The following is a 22559-nucleotide window of genomic DNA, read 5'->3' on the forward strand; positions in this document are numbered from 1 at the left end:
CGGCCGTGCTCTGTGTGCTGGCACCTCGGGGAAGCACTGCATGGGCTGTGCCGTCAGCCATGAGGCTGTGTTTGGCCCTATGCTGCCTTCCTTCTGTAAGCAGCTGCAGGAGCTGAGCAGGAGGGCTTGCAGCTTCCTTGCACGTGTTTGCAGTCACTTGGGCCGCTGCTCTTTTGGTTTTGCAGGGAACAGATTGAGTGCAGAAAGGGCAAAATCCAGACTGCTGCTCCTACCCATGCCCTGGACTGAAGCACCCTAAGATTAGGAATTTTTTCACTGATTTCAATAGGATTTTGAACTGGGGTATATTGCTGGTGCTATTCTGTTCACATTTATCTGAAGTCTAGTTAGATGAGATCTGTGTCTCATTAGATGATATGTACATTTACATATAAGACCATTTATTCTTGATTTAGGTACATAACCTTCCAGTAATCTCTAAATCATCTGCATTCATTCCATTTGAAGTGGCAGTTTTCCCTCCAGGAGTTAAAACAGAGGTTCCTGCTCTCCGTGCAGAGCTCAGAGGGTGAGCTCAGACCTGAGGTAGCAGTGGCTGCATCCCAGTGTTGCAGGAGGCACCAAGGATTGGGCCAGCTTGCTTTTAAGGTCTGTACTTAGTGACTCCTGATAGCAGCTTTTAGGATCATCAGTCACAGTACACCTACAAACTATTTACCCATCTCCTGTCTTACAGAGAGGCTGTAACTGTTTTTCCCATCCCTTCTTCCAAACAAAGATGGCATAATGCACTTTTATCAAGGCGCTGCTTAATTCATCTTTCCTTTAAAGTCCTTTTACTAATCATGTTTCTTTCCTAAAGCTGACTTGGCATCAATTGAACATTAGTTCCAAGGCTTTGTATGAAAGATAAATGCAGCCGCGCTCACACTCTGCAAGCTCGCTTTCGCCCAAGCACTGCAATCACGTCACCCCAGCATCATGACTGATCGAAATTGACAAGAGGAAAGATGAAAAAAGATTCGGGTTTTCTGGTAAGCACACTTTTCAGAGAGCCCTATTTTTCCCCCTTCTTGTCTTAGTAAACAGAAGTTGTTTCCCAGAAGCGAGCAGAAGGACAGAGTGGTTCTCTAAGTGGTGTTTCAGGTAATTAATAGCGGTGTAATTGAGGAGCACTTTGCCTCACTGGATGTCTCAGCCAGCAGCCATGCTCATTGCTCCCTGAAGCTTTCCCAACACCTTGTGAACTGCAGTTTCTTCCTCTTGCAAAAGGCATTGCTTTCAGCTTCGCTGGGCAGCTCTTTTGCACGAAAGAAACAACAAGGTAAGACAGCCAAGGGAAGGGGAAATCTAACTCAGGTTCTGCAGGATTCATGAAGTCTCACGCTCAGGTTCCAAGATGTTGTTTCAACTGAGTGAGCCGTGGTCAGGAGGAAGGCAGAACGAATGCCATGTCAGTAGATGGAAGTACTTCTGTGCGGGCTTTCACACCAGCACAGAGCGTCAGCAGCCAGCTGCCATGCAGGGAAATTGCAGCCCACATTCCCACTGAGATTTTGCTGTTATCTGCAGGAATTTCAGCTTCCTTCCTAAGCTGCAGCAATTTCACTGCATGGGAGGTGGTTTGGAGCAGCTGCAAAGGATGAGGCTTGCATAAGGGCTGTGTTTAAGCGACAGGAAAAGCTTCCTCATGGGCAGGAATTCACTCCTCAAACCGCTTTTGGTACAGGAACCAACTAAATGCTCCCTCTGTAAAACATCCTCTCCAATCTGGAAATGCTCTTGTTTCCATTTAGAACATTTCCGTGTGATTTTAAGACAACCAGAATGGTGTGAGTTCCCATGGATGGAGGAAATCCTTAAAATAGGGACCCTGAGGGCTGGGCTCTTGCAATGAATAATCCCTCTTTCGAGCTCTCAGGCTGTTAGCTCTGTGCACCAGGCAGTGCTTTCCAACTTACGGAGAAGGTATTCTGAGCTGTCATGGTCGTAGTCATTGTCTTCAGGGAAGTGGTTGATTCGGAAGCAGTGTCCCTTGTAGATTCCTAAACGAAAACAAAGCAAACAACACATATTCGAGAGAATCGGGTAAAAGTTCCTCTGCCAGCTCTGCTTTATTCCCCTTTCCTCTTCCTATGGAGTCCTCTACTTACGCAACTAATTTGCCACTGATGTTTTATGCCATCAAGAAACCATCTCTTAGGTTATAAATTTGGAGCATGCTGAGTTTGGAGCTCAGCTGCAGGAAGGGACAGCCAGGATTCTTCTGTTATTCTCTTCACTCTGCCACTCTTGAGTTTTTTAATCTCTCTGTGCTTTACTTTCCCGGTGCTGTTCTTACCTTGGTAGGACACCAAGTCTGCAAAGCTGCTTTTTATTCCTAGCACGGCTGTCCCTGTGGGTCCCTGCCCCATAGCATGGGCTGCACAGCAAGACTGGACACCAGAGCCATGCTCATCCCTGCTGCTTCCCTTATCAGAGCTGCTGGATGCTGAATTGTCTGATGCCTCTTCAATTGGAAAACAAGTCCATAAATCTCTTCCTGCTGCAACTTAAACCTGCACATCCCCCAGCCCCGAAGTTGGTTCAGTTTTTAATGGCATATTTGCTCAGCTAGCTGGGAGCCCATGCAGGAAGCCAGACTGAGCAAGCATTCCTGAGATCTGCAGAAACAACACCAGGGCTGGATGGGCGAACAAGGCAGAGTGCTCAGCACTTTGTCCACCTGCATAAAGGTTTGCATTGGTGTTTTATATTACTTTCTATAATTATGCTGAGCTGCAGCCGGTCTCAGCCTGGGAGCTGTGCCTGCTACTGCAGGAGCTGCACGGGGAGGTCTATCTGAGAGCTTCCTGCAGCAGTGTGGCCTCGAGGTGTGATCCTGCCTTGCTGCTTTCATTATTCATTAACCAGCACTTTGGTGCTCAGGAGCATCCATCACCCCGGGTGAGTTATCCTCCGCACTGGAGTTTCGGTACTTACAGCTCTAGCTGGCAGAAGGATTTAAAAACCATCACTTAATACGACTTTAACAGAAGCACAGCTGCAGTCTGTAGGATATAACCGTGGATTTATTTCGCTACCTATTACCAATGATTACAAAGATCTCAAAAGAATTACTAATCCGCGGGATTTCAGCTGCACCCTGTGAGTGTCAACTGCAGGTTTGCTACTACAGTGCATTTAATTCTTCCAGCAAATGATAGATCTGCTCTAATTGTGGGAATGGCTCTGGCTTTTCCTGCACAGCATTCTAGGGGCTGTGAACAACACAGCAGGGCTCCTGGTGCAGAAGGCACCGCATCTCCCTGCCCCAAACTCGAGGCTGTATGCACCCCCAGCAAGTCCAGATTTTAAAGATCCCACTATTTTTTATGGCAGCTCACACAAGGGGAACTAAACCTCTCCCAGAAAACAGAGCCTCTGAGATGGGCATTTCTTCGAACCTTTTCAATATGATGGGCCAAATTAGAAATACATTCAGAGTAAGATTTACTTCCTCTCCTATGCAAGAAAAAGAAATAAAGGATACTCCTCTCATTCTAATATCCTGTGGAAATAGGCCTTTCAGTGATACTCTGATTCTGTGCATGTAGTTTGGGCTGCTGGGCAGAATGTAGGTGTTTCTTCAAGAACTTGTAATTCAGTTGGTTGAATTTATCTGGAGTTGGTTGAAAAGCAGAGAAGTTTCACAGGGAACAGAACTCTCACAGTTGCTCCTTATGAAGCTCCATTGCCTGGGCATGGGCAGCAGCCCAAACAAATGTCCTGCTTCCAGAAATTCAATTAAGAGACACAAAGTCTGCAAAAGCAAATTCCCCAAGCCTCTTGTGTCTGCAGTGCTGATGGATTGTGGGATGGTTTTGGCCTCCATAAAATGGCCGTATGTTATTAAAGTTGGGAATGAAATGGGCCCCTTAGCAGAACTTTCTCCTGCAATGAGGCCATGAAGCCATCCCTTCCGCTGCAGGGCTGAAATGCACCAGCAGGACAGGAGAGGTTGGGATTAGTGGTGTTTGGCTTTCTCCTGGGCTATGGCTGGAGACCTTTGACCTGCTGTCCTTTATACCTTGAGTCTCTACCACCAGGGCTTATAGAGGTAGAAAAAGATAATCTGCCCAAAGCAGAAAAATCTAGAAGAGCTTGAGAATTCCTTTTCATTTGCAGTTTTTAGGGATATGGAGGTTGATCGTTCTGACCAGACACAGCACGTGGCTGTGAAATTTGGATCTATATCAAAGCCTGAGAATGCAAAATATTCTTCCCAATACTTTTGCTATAGCTGAGATCATGGATATTGGTTCAGGGTTCTCCCTGCTGTCTGTAGTACTTGATAGCTAATGACAGCAATAAACTGAATAATTTTTTTTCATAATCCTAATAGGTGTCATGTAACTCAGTGACAGCTCATTAAATCCTCAGTGAGGCTTGAAGTTGCTATCAAGAGCTCTGATGATCTACAGGGTGTGGAGGACTCTCTAAATCCCTTAAGTATCAAAAACATAGTTTTGCCAGAAAATGTAAGAATACCTTTTTTTCATAATGATGGGCTTTGAAACTCAGATTTGGAGCAAATTCAAAGTAGCCAGGCTGGAAGCCATTGAAGCTGTGGTTGGTATTTAAAGCACAACATCAGTCATACTTGTACTTAAACACAAAAATACAAACACCCTCCCTCCCTCGAGAACTGTTAGCATACTCAGTTCCATGTCCTAACAGGTAAAGCTATGAAAAAGAACAACAGCTGTGAAACAGAAGAGGTCGAGAAAGGAAATGGTTCAATTAAATGAGGCAGCAACCATTCTGCAGTGTCTACCCAAGGAGGGCACTCTTGGAAGCTGTTCTCAAGGACTTCATGGAGTACGTCTCAAAGAAAGGCAGAGAACCACAGGATTATTAAGGTTGGTAAAGACCCTGTGACATCCCTAAGCCCAACCCCAGCCCACTCCTGTGTCTACTGCCCACATCCCTCAGTGCCACATCTCTGTGGTTCTGGAACTCCTCTAGGGATGGGAACTTCCCCACCTCTGGGTAGCTGTTCCAGTGCTGTTTTCTACACCAAGATGTGATGTGGAAGGGAGAATTTTTGTATGCACAAGCACAGGAATACAGTCTCTTATATCCTTTGGAGGGGAAGATGGAATATTTAACTCATAACTCCGTATCCACTAGAGAGAGATAAATAAACTTCAACCACTGCCTAACAGATACTAAAATACTGAGGAGCACTTCTGTATACCTCTTGAGAGTAAGATATAACATCCCACTGAGACGCTGTAAGTATTATGCCTTTCTGCGAATGATTACTGATATGTTTAAGTGATGCTTTTAGAAACACAAATATTATAATGCCTTTTTCTCCTCCTCATAATAGCAACTTCATTTTGAATGTAGAGCCAAGACTCAGGATCTGGGTTAATGATGAGGAAGAGGCAAATTTTCTGAAGTACTGCTGATGTAAGAATGTTTCTTCCCTTGGTTGCTGCATACTTAGTTGGCATTTAAGAACTCAAAGTTGTTTCTGACTCCGCTTCGCTCTGTATTCAAGGGCTTCTTCCATAGGATTAGCACCTCCCAACCCCACTAAGTGTTCAGATACCTATAATTAGAGTGTGATGTACTCAGATAATACGATAAGGGGGTAAGTGTAGAGCCTAATCAAGATTAAGCTTTGTTTTGGGCTTTGGGATCTCAAGTTCATCGTGTTTTCAGCCGTAAATCAAAGTAGTGATCTCAACTTATGACAGCATACTGCTTTCTCCTTGCTCTTCTTCACTTACTCCTTCAATAACACAGCCTGTACTGTTGCAGAAGTGTTCAGTGGGGCTGTGTTTTTGGATCACCAAGAACAATAATGCTGTAGGAGGCAAGCTCTGACCAACCTTGTTTTTTTTAATGTTGGATACATCTTGTGATCACATCACTGCTGGTCATACCATCGGCCATTGCTTTCAGATTACCATCTCCCATGGTTCGTGTTTGTCAGTGACAACACTCCCCGATGCCCTGGAAACGTTTGCACAGCTGAGCTCTGGAAGATGGAGCACTTCACATCTGACAGTGTTTGCCAAAGCTGTACTTCTGCTCCCCACCCCTCCCCCGTCATTTAGAGAAGCACAGCAATGTCTTTCCAAAACATACTGCTCTGTTGTCATTTAAAATAGGTATCCACCATGCAAGATGCTAGCAGCTTTGCAGCAGAGGACTTTGTCTGCGGGGTACTTCTGTCAATAGCAATTTCCATCTCCCTGCTCTGAGCACGAGTTTTCGGGAGGCGATATCTGATAGCAGTGGGAGACACATGAGGATAAACGGGGCTAGCTGCTGCCTCCTTCTCCATCAGCAGCTTCTGCAGAGCTGGTGCATGGTTAACCATTTCATCTACCAGCCGTCTCATCCACCTTGTTGGTAAGACTGCAGTAAAACAGCACTTTGGGAACTTATTTGTGCTGGCTTTCTCGTGAGACACCAGGCATTTGCTGCCTCCTTGGGTCAAACTCTCTCCTGCCAACACAACACATTCCTGTAGGTCTTGAGCAGCTACAGATACCCAGAGCACACCCACGCAGTCTATTAATAGAGTAAAGCAGAGTTTTCTCCTTAGGGAGGGTCTGTTGATGGAATGAGCGCTATGAATGTCAGCTGCAGAAGTGGTTGCATGGCTGCACTGATTACCTGCAGGCAGGTAGGGACAGCAAGCAGCTGCCCAGCATCACATGGAGCAGCCGACTTCTTTCTGGCAAATGGGGGTCTTCAGGGATGGCTTGAAGATGTGTAAGGAAATGACTTACAAGATCTTTTGACAGCACGTGTTTCCAGAAACAGGAGATATAAGTTGTGAGGAGCTGACTGCGCATTAAAGGGAGGGCAGTTGGCAGGGAATCACTTCAGTTCTGGAGCAAACCATTAGCCTGATTTATTGCAACATTGGGATATTGGAATGTTTAGCTGACAAGCATTCTGAACGTATCAGCACAGAGCAGGCTGATTGAGACCATCCCAGCCCTCTGCCAGCCATGCAGGGTGGGGATTTGTAACAGAAGGTGCCCTGAGCACAGCGTCCATCCGAGCAATGCCACGTGGGACTGGGTTTCCTTAACGGCACAGCTTCGCTTAGTCTTTGACCAACGTGGAGATCCTCTATTTATAGGGAGTGGAGCACTGGGGCTGCCAGGAGAGCACAGAAACACTTCGGTGCTCTTTTTTTTTTCCTTAGGAAGATTTCTCTGCTGACAACTCCTGAAATCTTTTGCAGCTCTTATTTGAGTAATAGTGAGCAAAGGAGAGCAGGCATGCCAAAAAATGTTCCTCTTTGCAAAATTCACAGCGCAGCATCTCTATGTGTGCTGTGTTCATTTCTTTGATTTTCAACCAGTGCAACCCCCCTGCCTCACTGGACTGACACACAACGGCAAACATGGCCATTGAATTGACCTTCTCATCATTCCTCTTGTGAAATTACCGCCTTAGGGATGAGTGGGTGAGGCATCTCCTTTGGCTTTCAAAGGAAGTGATGGTCAAATAGGGGCTGTTGTGGGCCTACCCTCTCCACACTGGCCACGGGGGACAGAGTTAGATTATTTCCCTGTAAATTGGCACGTTCTCTGTTCGTTTGTCCAGAGCTTGATGATTTATCTCATGCTGTTTGCTGACAGTTTCACAGGTCTGTCCTTAAGTCACTCGAGCGAGAAGGCTCCTATGAGCCTGTGCCAGAGGACGCTTAATGCTGTCACTGCAGAAGAAATCATGAAGTATTGATGCAGGTCGTGTGCAAAACACGCCCCAAGTGAATTTGCTACCCCACATGGCTGCTGTACTGCTGCCTTCACTGCCCAGGGGGATGGAGCCAGTGGAGGAAAAAGCCCTGGGAGGTTAAATACTCATTTACTGGGCATCTGCCTTTGGCCATGGCAACATCCCGGTGAAGCTGGAAACTTGAAGTATAGGTTGTTTTTGAGCCAGATGCTGGCTGACACCTCCTGAGTCCTGACAGTCAGGGAGATTTTTTGTCCATTTGACAGCTGGTATTTTTGTTTCCTCCTGAAGATGAGTTTGATGAGGAGCAGTGCTGGTACCCGGGGTTACTGTCATGTTTTTGCTGGGGTACGTCTTGCTTGCTGAACATGCTCAGTATCTAAGGAGATAGATAAATACTGTATTCCTTGTTGTGGGGAGCTGAACTGGTATCTTTTAAGGAGCAGAGATGAAGGGCCAGATTCTGATGTCAGTGTTATAACCTCACCTTGTAACAGCGATATCCAAATCCCTTTGTTTGCTCCCAGTCTAACAAAATGAGAATTCTTTTAAAATGTTGAAATGTATGAAATTTGCCCCACTTTCTTCCTTAGGAGCTGTCAGCTCCAACAAACCCTTTGGGTTCTTCTTTTGATCTATTTTCAATTGTTTGGTGGGCAAAGTAAAACTCCTCCTCTAGGCTCTTCCTTTTTAACTTCCTGCTGTCACACGAAGGTCCTCTCCTGTCCCCCCTCCCCTCCGTGCTGCCTGCACACCCTCTGCTTCTCACTGCTTCCCATCCCTCCCCTTGCTGCCATAGGAATAACTACAAGCTGGCTCTTGCTGCCTGCTCCATCTTGCTTTTCTTTCAACTTTAGGATGGCAATGAACCATTCTGGAGTGCTTTTTCCTGCAATGGTCTCAAAACACAATCACAATGTAGAAGAGCACAACTCAATGGGCCGGTAAGACATCTGTTGTTGAGTGATCCCTTTTGGTTATGGCACAAACAGTAGAGCTCATTGAGTAAATACTGACATGCTGCAATCCAGGTTGCAATACACTGATCATTGCTGTGTTCTATCTGGAAAAACAGCTCCAGGTTCTGTTACCTACACGAGAAGGCACCCAGAGAAGAGCCTGCAGAGGCTTGGTTTGATTCATGAAGGTATACACAGCCTCAGCAGCCAACCTTCTGTCTTCAACTAGGCAAGTATCAAGGAAGTTGTGGATTTGTATGCCACAATACAAACTGAACAAGTGCAGAAATGACGCTTTGCCAAAGACTGCTTTAAAATTCTACGACAGCCTTTTGTTCCCTTATAAGATTCTATCTGGGACCTCAAGTGATATTAGGAAATCTGTGGCAACAAAACTCATTTCCCGAAGATTCACCTCACCTGCACATCTGGGAGCTAATAAAACACAGCACAGAGTCTGGCTGCTGTCCTTTGAATTCTCTTCAGTCATTAGAAAACTGCTGCCAAAAGTACTAAGCGTCCTTGTGCTACCACAATGAATACCAATGGTATCAGGGAAATGTAGGGCAGCAGCAAAGCAGATAAGATTTGATTGTATGTTGCACATTATTTTGCGCTACCTCATTTCCATTTTCTTCGAGCACAAGCCAGTATTTTGGCCACAGAAGTTATGACAGAGGTTATTCAGCAATGCTCCTGTTCCTTTCCCAGCTGCCTTTTCTCAGCCAGGCTGTAGATGAAATAGTGCACTGCATTATTCCACCCCAGTAGTCCCTTCGTGCAATGCTGAAAACCATCTTGTAACCATTTTCAATTTGTTCCTTATTAACTGTATCAATCTGTGCAGCCTCTTGGCTGGCAAATTTGGGGGGAAATTTTCTGTGGTTCTTTGACTTATGTGTCTTATTATGTTGCCCCTTTTCATGTTTTGTGTTTTGTTAATCATCTGCATAGGAAAAGAGGATCCTGGATATGAACAGTGCTGCTTGAGGAACTTTTTGCAGTCAGAGCTAACTTAGCCCTGCCACAGTGAGTGTTTCCATGCCTGGCTCAGTCCCAAGAGACTGTCAACGTTTCTGGTTGTGGTGGGGTTGTTAACTCACTTTTCTCTGTCTGCTCTTCTATATAGACAACGGCCCCGCTTTCTGTGCTCTGCCTTCACACTTCGTCTCGTCCGCGTCTCACACAGCGCTCCGTTATCCCAGCAGCCCAGAAACTTGTCTCACCACTCATCTCCATCCTTTGCTTCGCTGTCACTTTGCCAAGGCTGGTTTAGGATGGATCTGTAGTCGTTCTTTTAAAATCATTTGGAGGTTGAATGGAAACCTCCACTCAATTTGTATTTTCAACCTTGATGTGCCAGGAGCTGCTGTTGGGTTCTCAGGGTGGGCATCTTCACCCAGCATGGCTTCTAACTGCAAGTCAACCTCCATCAGGTTTCCTGCTGTTTATCACATCCTGGTCCCAAATGCCTTGAATTAAAGAGGTTCTTGGTAACCAGTTGGCACAGTGCATCAGAGGCCAACCTGTTATACATAACTGTAACTACACAGTGGCTGTCGTATCTCCAACACCGCAGACAGCAGTGGGAAATAAGATGTGCTGCCCTGCATGCTAGCTAGGATTCAAATACATCTCGATTTGGACCAAAGCTAACATTTCTCCCCAACGTTCTTGACCGTGGCATACATTCACTGGTATGAAATTTGCTCATTCAGGCAGATGCCTGCCAGTCTATCAGTCATTACAAGAAGGCTGAAATGCCAAATTTTACCGGATGCAATTCTGAGGACAGATAGTCATTTTGTCTGATGAAGCGTTCATATGCTGCAAAATGACAAATCGTGTTTATTTTCACATTGTCAAACTGTGCTTTTTTCCCTGTGTTGGCACAAATGGAATCAAGTTTCCCTTAAGGCATAGTTTGGTTTTTATCCATCTGGTTTCCCTTACTACAGTAAGTCATCAGTTCTCCCTCATTAACATGGTGATCAACCAGGACTTGATGGTTTCACCTCTTGCAATCACAGCATGTCTATGAAGCTTCTATCATGGCTCATCACTACCTGGGGGAAGAATTTAAGGAAACGGCCATTCACATCTCTTCAAAGTCCCTGGTGAGTTTATAATTTGAGACACAGGCAAGGTCACATCTAGGGAATAAGCACTGTTCTGGAGCAGATGAAGTACGGCCGGTACGTGTCTGACGCTTTGTCCCCTGTATCTTCTACCACCTCAACTTTTGTACATCTACAGCCTTGAGCTGTGGTCTTCTCATTCTCAATTTGTACTTTAGATCCCCTTTAGTATTAGAGTCATTGAATCATTAAGGTTGGAACAGACCTCTAAGATCACCTAGTCCAACCATCCACGTACCACAAATAATGCCCACTAAACCACGTCCTCAAGTACCACACCTGCCAAGTTTCTTCTGCAGTTGCCAAATAGCAGTCTAAAACTTAAGAGACTAGGATGTCTGGGGTAAGGGTGCACCTGCATTTTCTGCGATGGGCAAAACCTCCCGATCTAGTCAATAGGAAAACAGTTCACATTATTGATACTCCTTGTGATACCTCTTCATGTAGCAGAAGCTCACAAGTTGTCACATAATTACTTCTCAGCACACAATGAATTATTGTCTGCTTTAATAGCGGTGACGTCTAGAACTGAGCTCTTTATTTTGGCTTTTCTCTGCTCAGCTCTGCAGGAGCAAGTTATTCACACACTTGAAAATAAAAAGGAGAGAGGGTTACATTGGAAAGTAGTGACAAAGGAGCTCATTAGTTTACTGATAAGGAACACGCAGAATATTTGGACGCTCCTGAATCAGGTAATCATTCCATGTCTCTTCATTCCCTTGTGATTTATCGTAAGTTGATGGCATTTGGAAAAACAATTGGATATTGAAGAAGCAATAGGGAAATTTCAGTCCATAAATTGTTTTAATTGAAGGCAATGCTTGCAATATGCCTGTCTTCATAATGCTGCGACCTTGAGTTGGATCCGCATTCATTTTGGAGCATGTCTTCCTCATTTCTATGCCAGCTTGTTGAGTTATACATAGAAGCAAAGCCTCTAGAGATTGATCATGCACAATCAGTGATGCGGGTCTGAAACAAGGCAGATGATGACAACAGGGAATCTAAAGGTTAGGAAAAAAGGGTGTAGCTGCCAGGCCCTGCTGATGGCTGGGATAGGGAAACTCAAGGCAAAGGTTTCAAAACCATCTGCATGATGTATTAGTGGAAAAGAGAATCACATAAGGAACATGAGGCTGCTCACAGGCTTGGTGGAGGGTGCATCCGTGGAGCAGCATCATGCAGGGGATGGGGTGGGCTGATCAGGCGAGGTTTGGGGGGAAAGGGAAGGGAAAGAGGAAAGGGAGCAAGAAGGAATGGGGGAAAGAAAAGAGAGCTGAGGAGGAGGAGAAGGAGGAGGGTGGTGGTGTGTTGCTGGAGGCAAGGAGAGGGCCTTGGAGGAGAATGGGAGCTTGGCAGATTGGTGGTGCCTGCAGAGATGGGGACCAGATGGCAACCTGGGTCTTCCCTGAGCCCCCCAGCTTGCCTCCCGGTGCAGCTCCCCGTGGGCACCCCCAGCAGTCGGCACTCATGCTGCTGCCAGGAGGAGTGGGCACGAGGCACTGCCCAATGGGAATTCACAGCCTGGAATTTATAGTTGCTGGGACTGATTTAAATGCTTACAGTTAACAGATGACCCAATAAATAAAAATGTAGACGGCTACCAAATAGGTCTCTTTAAATGAACAGAAGCAGAAGGGATTTCTTTTGGATCCTGCACCTGAAACTTTCTATTTTCTAACGCAAGCGAAATAGCGACAAATAAAAATGAGACTGTAGAGGCAGCATGACCTCCTTAAGCTTTAATTATTCATTAGAACTGTTTTCTTCTCTGCTGAGATTGAGCAACATATTTAAGCAGGTTTTTCCCAGGTTTGTGGAAGATGTAGCTTCCATATTACATTGGCTAATAAATACCACTAAGCACAATGGCCCAACAGCATTTGTGGGAAAAAAGCATTTGGGAATATGTGTTCAATGAATCAGAAGTGCCTTAATCTAGTCTTGAAAAGCAAAGCGTATCATGCAAAAATTACAATGCACTAAAGCACAAATGCATGAATATTTTATTGCCGAGAATTCCGAGTTCACGTTCTTCCCTCTTTCAGTACTTCAGACTGCATCTTACTGTGTATTGTTTTTCCTGATTCAGAGAAGGACAGTGCTGGGAATAGCTCTGGGCAATCCAACCTGGGATTTTCAATAATGCATCCGAGAGTCCCTGCCCTTATCAGCATCAGACACGTCTCCCACTGTAACTGGAATGCTCCTTGCTTTGTGCTATCCTAGGGTGACATGGAAGTGCCCAAGAAGGTGCCCAGCTGGGAGAAGAAAACCAAGGAATCTTCCTTTTGCTGTGAAGTATTAACAGGCAGGTGAGCTGCGTGCCCGGCTCCATCACAGCCCTTCCTCTTTGCTCCTCCTTCTCTCCAGCACCTAAAAGGTATGGAACAACCACCAGGGTGGGGTGGGACACGCTCATGACTGGGTGCTGTTGGCTAAGCCTTCTGTACCTTGTAGGGCTGATTGTTAATTAGCCTTGAATGAGTGTTGTGCCTGTGAGGATTAGAGCCTGCCCTTTTATAACAGCATCCTGGAGACTATGTTTCCTCCTGAGTTTTGAAAGCAGGACAGGCCCAGCTCATCACCACCTTGGCGAGCCACCCAAGAGGTATGCAGCAGCTCTGCCTGCCTGGGAGCCCTGCCATGTTCAGGGAGAGATTCACAGCTCCTCTCCCATTCAGACACCCCCCTGGTGTGATGCAGGGCAGAGCCGTGCAGCATCCACATGGCTCTCTGGGGTCCCCATGCTGAGCCCCCTTGCAGCTCATGTCCCCCTCCATGCTGGCAGACAGGGCCAGGCAGCCCAAGGGCAGCTTTCCAACACCCGCGTTGCTTAACGGGGCCGCGTTCTGGTTCTTACTCATGCTTTACAATTCAGTGATATGCTGCCAATGTATTTTTGCCAAGGAGACAAAAATATGTCTCCTCTTCCCACTCCCGCATCCTGTGAGGAATCTCAGTTGTGTGCAAAGAGATGTATATTTGTGTGTATCTGGGGAGGGTAAATGAAGTTTCTCATAATTTACTCTCCCATTGAAAGTCTGCCTTCCAGCTAAGGAAGAACTGCTTTCTCCATGTGTAAATTTGGGTAGAAGCGCCTTACTTTGTGCTGAGCAGAAATGGCAGCATGTGCAGTGGGAGACTGAAGCTTCTGCTTCCCATCAGCAAATCCTTTATCAGCTCTGTGTCCCAGGGTCTCCTTTCCAGGATGGGGGCATGAGAGTTTATGACTAATTTGTGGCTTTCTGGGCTGAAGAGCCCTATATTAGCAAAGTGGTCTAATAATGGACAAAGACGAGAGGCATAATCCTTTTAGGGTGAGGATCCCTCTTCAAACAGAGCTCAAATCTCCCTAAAGGCCAGAGAGATTCCAGGTATTTAACATGTTAACTTAAATCAGCTTTCGGTTAAACAGGACTCCCCCATACAACCATGGTTTTGGATTCTGGCTATGCTCTCTGTGTGATTTGGGTACTTTAAAAGCACTTGGTAAGGAGAGGGGGGGGACTGGAGGCTTTTTCTATGCTTCAAGGCAACTTTGCAAACTTCACGCTTTTCCTGCATTTCTTTTTCCTCCTTCCCCTCCTTTTCCCCCCAAACCTTGCATGACTTCAAGGCATCAAATGTTAATGAAAGTTGGCCAGGCTTCCAGGTCTGTGAAATGGAAGTTAAAAATTCTGTGCTATAGGATGGCTCTAAAAATACTCGGTGTGTCGAAATATCAGCTCCAGCAGCTCCCTGCACGCAGCGCTGCGGATGCATCAGCCCTCTCACTCCTCAATAAGCTCTCAGAGTGTTGTCCCGGTGATTATAGATCACTAATGATCCACAGAGCGAATTCACCAGGCTATGGGCCAGCAAAGCCTCCTTGAAAACAAAGATCTGCCTGTGATGCTTAGCTCTAAAACAGCGCCCTAAGCCAGCAGTTATGGGGGTGCACACCATCCAGGTGACTGCCAAAGTGACAGCCATCCTCAGGGTGGGCTGAACATAAAACACCAGCCCTAAGGTTTTGCAAGGCCAGATGCCATCCCACTCATTGTTTGGCTCTTTGCTGTTGATTATTGTGCACGGGGCCTGGGTTTGTTAGCTGGGTTTCTACTATCCAGGCATGGCAAGTCCTAAATCCCTCTGGGATCTGTTCCTAAGCCCTCCTGAGCAGAGGAGCCATCCTATGGAGACGTGAGAGCTGCATGTTAGGATGATCAGAGCTCACATGTCTTGCTTACAGGAGAATCTCTCTCTGCAGGTGTAATGCTGTTGACTTTAGAAGGTCTTGGTTAGTGGGCACGGCAGGGATGGGTTGATGCACTAAATGATCTTACTGGCCTTTTCCAACCTTAATGATTTTGTGACTCCGTGACTTCTGAGGGCACATTGGAGACCCTGTCCTCCCCTTGGATATTAGAGCATTCCTTTCTGTATCACATAAACCTCTCCATGTCCTGTGCTGGAGTGGCTGTGAAGAACCAAGCCATGCGTTGGGCCAGGTCAGGTTTTGTGCCAAACCCTGAGATGTACAGTAAGTAACGTTTCAAGGAACAACCCTTCTTCCTTTAAGGATTAATGTGTGCATATTGAATGAATTCAATCTGTCAGTATGAACTGAGCTTTTGGAAAGCTAAAAGGTGTGGGTTTGTGTGCATTAACTGTGTGAGCTAAGGCACAAAAGGAAAATGCTTTTTCATCCTTATGAGCTTCTGTAAATGGCATTCCATTCTTAGGAGAGTAAACATAATGTAAATGAATAAGTAAATAAATAAATATGAAAATGAATAATTTGAACCTTGCAGGAGAAGTTGCAGGAGCGATGGGAACCTCAGAAATGACAAAGGTATGAAAGTATTCCCCCTGCCGCTTTGGGATTTTAAATTAGTTTAACTTTTATTTCCTCTTGTTGACAAGTTGGGTTGTGTTGCTATCCAGTGATAATGTTTCCAGATAAGAAAATCTTGAAGGTCAAAAATTCTATTCTTAGTTATTCTCGTCTAATCTTCTTGTGTTGGTGACAATGTGCAGTGATCTCATGTCGCCATGGGTACCTGAATCATGCCTGTCTAGCAGCACAGTCCTCCATGCTTCTCCTTACACTGTTGCAACTAAACAAACAAAAACGGTATGTTTAAGGAAAATGTCGTGCCTGGTGCAAGTGGACGGGAAGAAATGCTTTTCTTGAAGCAAGCCAGTGATTCCACATACTTCACCTATACACAATTTGGTGTGATTAATTAATCTGTGCTCAGCTGTGCCCAGTGAGAATTTTGCCACAAGTGCTCCAAAATGCAGACTGAGTTCCATGTGTTATCAGTGAGAGCTGTGATGCTTACGAGTAGATTGATATGGCCACATTTCAGATAGGTTGCTTCGTCCCATGGCAGCCTGGACAAGCAATCCCAGATGCAGATATAAAAGAACCAGCAGCAGGAAACTGGAGAACTACTGCAATCCAGATTAAGGGGGAGAAGTGAGAACAGCATCCCAGCAGGGGCATGGCAGGGAAGCACAGTGAAATTCATGTTAAAAAAGAAAAAAAAAAAAAAAAGAAGAGACAGCCTTAATTTTATGCCTTTCTGTGTTTCTGCAGGTTCAGTTCAGTTCTCTCACACCTGTTCGATGCAGCTTTCATTGTTTTGTAGCATCTAAAGGAAAGAGGAAGCAAAATGTATGGGCCTTGGTTGTGACAGGGCTGCAGCTCTTTGGGTGTTAGCTTGCCTGCGTGCTGCAGCAGGAAGGATCTGGGTTCTGTTAAACCACTCTTTGAGTCTATGTGGATGGTCAGGCACATGAAAGACTTGGAGCAACAGCTTTTAAAGGGTGACAACATGGTTGTGGATGAAGACTTGTGCCTTTCTATTATTGATGGGGGGGCCGGAAGTCTAAGTTTGTTTGAGTCTTTGTGCTGGAAGTCCTTGTACAATCTTTAAAGGGGGAAAAAGCTACACAGAAGAAAAAGCATTTTCTCCAAGAAAAGGGATCAAGCAGCGCACTGCATTTCTCTTGATAGCAGGATTTGCTTTTCACTAAAATGCTTCCGACTCCAGGGGTGTGCATCAGCCAGGTAGAGCTCAGGCCTCAGGCTGCAGAGTTTGAGCCTGTGGTTTCTGGGAGCAGATCTGTGTGGTGGATACCTTCAGATAAACCAGCTTGTGTAAGATAAACCTTGCTGTGCACCAGCGCTGTCCTTGCACTTCTCTGTTTGTACAATCGATATTCAGAATATAATCCTTTCTTTTACAGAGTCAGGGGGCTTAATTCAACCCTCGAATAAATGGGCAGCTAACAATGGGCGAAGCTCAGCTTGGATGCTGTTCTAGTTAATTAAAAAGAGTAGCGTCGGGGGCCGAACTTGGCATAGAGCGTTTCAGTGACTGGCTTCAGAGGCAGGGAAGAAAAAGGCTCGCTTAACTCGCCGCATCCAGCTCTTCAAATGCAAATTAACCTGTCAACATCTGCATGCAGCCACCCCGGACAGCTGCAGAAGGAGCTCCCAGCATCCAAAGGAAGGGCTGGAAATGTTTCGTTGCAAACAGCTATTTTCTAGAATAATTTCTAGTAAATAAGAATACATTTGAAGTGGTAAACTGAGCATCTGCTACATGCAACGAATGGAGGACAGCGTATGAAAAGAAACATATGTCAAGTATGCACTTCAGATGCATTGACTGCTTGCTTCCAAAACAGAGCGAGCTTAACCATATTTGCAGCATACATGAAGTAAAAATTAATGCTGCAGCAAAAAGAAGAATCTCAAGTTACTGCAGAATTTTCCCTGGGTGGAAGAGAAGAGTTCACTGCATTTCAGCTGCTGCCAGGCACCTTTCTGTGAGACACAGCAGGAACACCGAGCACCGGCAGCTTTTGTTTGGAGCAAACAACATCCCTCCACCATACATTTAGAAATACAGCAAACCGAGTCAGGGCTGGAGACAAATCACACCACATTCAGCACGTAGAAGACATTAAAACACCTCTGTGCTTTTCAAGAGCCTTTGATATGGCAGAAGAGACCAATATCCTTACTCCAATGGCTTCAGTGCAGCAGGAGTGGAGCTGCATGACAGGCAGGGCCGTGCTGGTAGAGCAGTGTCTGCAACAAACCATGACCCAAGGCAATGGCATTTCTGCAGTTCCTTGAGCTCCTTATCCTCACACAAAATCTGCTCTGACTTAAGCAAAGCTCTTGTTTACAAAACAAGTACAGGGTAAGGCCCCTTCAGCAGGCAAGAGGAAGAAAGATTCAGTGTAAAGGCCACAGGGCAGCTGTGCTCAGATTGCTGCCACCTCCTTCTAGCAGTGCATCCCCACCAAACCTGGGATGTAGGTGCTGCTTTTAGTCCTACATCCCTGCTCTGAGGGTGCTGCCATTACCTCCTAAGAAGGATGGAAACCAGAATGGAAACAAACCACAAGCAGCTCCTGCAGAAACCACATTGCTACGATAATGTGGTACAATTGATCAGGAGTCTGAAATCCCACCTTCATAAAAGCCCACGCAAGATAGCTTGTGCCAACACTTCTACTCATCCGTGGGTTTTCAGCCTCAGTCAGAGCTGAGGAAATGATAAAGGCATTTGCCTGCACTGACAGCATTGGTCTTTCCTCCCAGTCACCTCAACGTAGCACTGCATCCTATGAAGGAACCAAGGGATGGGCAGAGGAGATGGAAGAGATACGCCTCTGGAAATCCTGGCACATCTGCTGCTCCAGGGAGAACATCAGGAGCCGTGCAGCACTACGGGCCCATCAACAGCACTTCCACCTCTCTGTTGGGTTTCACTTTAGTATTTCCCCCATTAAATCCCAGGTGCTACAATTCCAGACATGAAGTCTTATTAGATGGCCATGGTCTGGTGCAGAGCTGAGACATTGATCCCCTGGGCTCACAAGCAGCATGGTGGGTACACTATTGAGGAAGAGCTCCAAAAATTCAATTTCCATCATGCCCCTGGCCTTGCCTTGACATTTTCATTGCTCCGCAGCTAAATAAATACACTCCAGGGATAGCATAATAGCAATGTAAAACAGCGAATGCTATAGAACAGGGTTACCTAATGGTTAATTTAGAAAGGAACATATCATTAAAAACGTATGAAGGTGGCTACATATTGGTGCAGTATAAATATTTAAAGGGATGCCTCTCGTGAGGGCAGCATTCCAAGCTACACCTAAAAGAATGCATGCGAAGGAAAATTAAAAGAATATTTCACCATTCAGACTTGTTTAGCTGCCTTTGAAAGGCATTTTCAGCCCAGCTACTGAACATTAGTATGGGAAAGGATATCAGACAAAACTCATTTTTGGTGTAATTCTTCCTAAGTCAGCAGAGTTAAACTGGAGATGTTTTTTCTGGCCTTTTAAATAGAGTATAATTTTCTCCATGGATAGTTATTAAATGCTATTGAGAGAGATTGCTGCTGCTGCTGCTGTTGGAAAGGCTTTCTGGAGAGGTCACTCTGTCCCATGCGAATAGCACCAGTGACAAACCAGGAGGTTTGCAGTTGTTACAACGTGAAGAATCCCGGGGGGCTCCAACCACATCATACAGCCCTGCGTGGCCCAAAGCTGCGACTGTATCTGCTGGTAATGGGGCTCTTCCTGCAATAATGCTACCCATAGAAATTGCATGAAGTATTAGAGGGAGTATTGCAAAGGATAGACACGTGGATGCTTGGTCCCCCTCCACAGGAGGGCCTATTTTCTAAGTATACATTCTGAGCCTCACTCACTGCATGTTCCCATTTGGGAGCTGGTTAGGCTTGCATCCCTTTCACCAACTGCCCTAAGCCTTGATCGATAAAGGCATTCCCCATGCTTCATTTGGACTCTCGAACCTACTGCATGTAGACACAACATTTTCAGGATGGCTAAGCCCCAGACCAAAAGATTCTGATTTTTTGGCACTGAAGTACCCTCTGAGATTACTGTCTGGGAAGGCAGCCTTGCTGTGAGCAGTTCTCAAAAGGGAATTCAAGGATCTCAAGAGAACTGCATTGCCCCTCATGTGGAGCACTGCACCAGGGACCCAAGCTGCGTAGAAGAGCAGCAGCCAGGCTGCAGCACAGCATTCATCCTCCCACAAGGTTGTGGAGGCAGCTCCCCACCCAGCACACGTATTTCCATAGCAGCTCTTTGAAGGCACCTGGGTTTTCCTTTTGCCCACATGGGGAACAAAGCTGTTCGCCTGGCAGATATCAGGAGCTCCAGTTTTAGGCAGTGCAGCACTGAACTTTGGGTCTTGCATCAACCAAGGTAATAAATCTTGGCTAAACACCGGAGCCAAGCTCAGGGTATTATTAACCATTTTACAAAAAGCTTAACAAGAAAGACTCTTGGGATGAAAACAGGGGAACAGATGAGACCTCATAATTTATGTATGTATTAACTTCCCACCGGTAAAATTAAAATGCAAATTAGCATCTCTAAACAAAATAGTTAAGCTCCATCCCTTGAGACAGTTAAAAAATTAAAGGGCAAAGCATATAGCAGAGAATCTATTCTTACACTTGTAGCACTTTGGGCTAGATCGAAGGTATTTTCTCCCTCTCTCGCAGCTACAATGCTGAGCTCCAAGAAGGGATTTGTCTGCGTAATACAGCAAAGCTCAGCAATAATCACCCATTGTGCTATGTGATGAGCCATCCTTTTGGTTCCTCAGTAACCCGTGCACCTGGACTTTAACTAAAACCAAATAATATGCACAGAAAACATTTTTATGTAAGAGGAGGTGAACATCACTAAAAATCAGAGAGCCTTTGTATGGCATGCCAAACTGCTGAAGCGAAAAAATGTCTTCAGTGAAAGGGCTCAGATGTGAGCATGTTTCAGTGCACAGCTCCAGGAAAAACTCTGATAATAAATGTGAGCTTGTTATCGTTGCTTTTCAGTGGGAAGTAAAGCCGGAAGCAGGGTCGTGCTGGCTAATTGAAGCTTACATTTTCATTCAAGCACTGCATTTTAATTATAAACTGGTGACACAAGTGTCACTTAGTTCTTATCCTGTTTTAAGTGCGCATACGTATTAAAAATATTTTCAGTTATTAATTTATTCTTTCCATCACATTCATTATCCTACATTATGTCTACCAGGCACGTGTCTAATGACATGTTTGATACACGCTAATTCCTATGCCTCTTTTAACGCAGGGCTCACACACACATTTTTTGCTGAACACGGTGCCAGTTGGCAACTGAAACAGGTGCGCATTCCTGCTATAAAATCAGCATTAGTAACTGCAAACCCATATTCTGGCCAGCTGCAACCACTTGCTCAGCCCTCCCAGGGCATGGCAGCCACGCCAGGAGAGGGTCAGCCCATGGGAGCTGCATCCAGCACCGCAGCCAGGAGGGGCCGGCATCGCTCCCCATCCTCAACCACGTGCCCCGGGTTCAGCTCCAGAGCCCCGGGATGACTCAGAATGTGGGCAGAAAATATCTGGCCTGCTTTTCCTTCTCTACGGGGTTCTGCTGCTGTGTCCAAAGACTGTCTACAGCTTGAATGCTGGCATTTGCTTACAGAAATTAAAATAAAGCGAGGGGAAGGTCGCTGGAAGTTGGCTACCAAGAGACGTGAAGTCAGCAGCAGCAGACCAGGATCCCAGGTAAAAACAGGGGGGATATCCCTAGAAAGCAACTTATGAAGATAAACCTCTCTCAAAGCTACAAGCTGGAATGAGATAGCTATTTTTTGTTCTTAATTTGCCACCGAACTATAAAGAGGATTCTATTTTAATAAGCACTATCATAGCAGGACATTGCAAATGAATTGCTTGAATGGCTATAATTAGAAGTATATACTGAGAATGCAGCACCTTGCAGCACTCCTAAATACTACAAGTTTTATTTCAGGTCTTGCATCTTTAAGGATCTCAAAGCACCTCCCAAACATTTGCCAGTGCTAAAGGCAAGGACAAAAGTACAGCAAAATGTGAACAGCAAAGGAGAAAAGCATCAACTTCTGAAGCAAACCTTCAGCCTACTGAGGAGAACTTCAGCATACTGTGAATGTTTAATTGCCTCAAAGGGTTAATAACATTGCTGAGCTCGAACTGCAGAGAATAAGCCATTGGTGGCTGAACCTACATCAGGTGGTTTTCTCCCTGTGGTCAAATAAGGGTAAAAATCCATGTGGGTAAAAATGCAATGCCACATATTCCAACTTGATTCCAGCCAGCACAAAGAAACCAACAGTAACCAATTCTGCATTAAAACGCACACGAGTATGAAAGGGAGCAGTGCCGTGGTTTACCTGAATCCACCAGATCCACTGGACAAAGGTGATTAATGCCCACTACTGCCATCACTGAGTGACTTAAAAAGGAGCATAGCTAACTTTCAGATCTGTCTGCCTTTGACAAACAGCCTAAATGTGACAAGGCAGTGATTGCATCTGTGCAGCTGAATGCTGGGGCATCAAATTCTTAGGAAAAACAGGTTATCCAATGTGTTGGGAATAGCCATCATTGATATCCAGCGAGCCATGAGATAGGTGCACGCAGCTCTAGGATAGGTATATGCAATAAGTTGTACTTTAGATTTGATTATATTTAGGCAATGTACCCCTGGCAAGATCCTATTTCAAGTCATAATTGCGACATGCCATGGTTCCTTTTTAATGCCTTGCAGCAACAATAGATAAACTGTGCCTCTGGGAAGCAAGTAAGATGCAATAACAATCCCAGCATTATTGAATGCTATACTTTTGGACAAGAGAAAATGTACAGCCATCCATATTCGACACTAAATT

The 22559-nt window shown here is 45.4% G+C and overlaps 1 protein-coding gene across 1 annotated transcript in view; it reads right to left on the reverse strand.

Annotated features, from left to right (window-relative positions):
• Positions 1 to 22559, reverse strand: part of CACNG4 (calcium voltage-gated channel auxiliary subunit gamma 4) — a 39299-nt gene that overhangs the window by 7360 nt on the left and 9380 nt on the right. Inside the window, exon 2 of the mRNA XM_072351610.1 lies at positions 1923 to 2006. Within this exon, the coding sequence (XP_072207711.1) occupies positions 1923 to 2006 (84 nt within the window). The remainder of the gene's footprint in view (positions 1 to 1922; positions 2007 to 22559) is intronic.

Source organism: Excalfactoria chinensis, chromosome 17 (genome assembly GCF_039878825.1).
Source record: "Excalfactoria chinensis isolate bCotChi1 chromosome 17, bCotChi1.hap2, whole genome shotgun sequence".
Lineage (NCBI taxonomy): Eukaryota > Metazoa > Chordata > Aves > Galliformes > Phasianidae > Excalfactoria > Excalfactoria chinensis.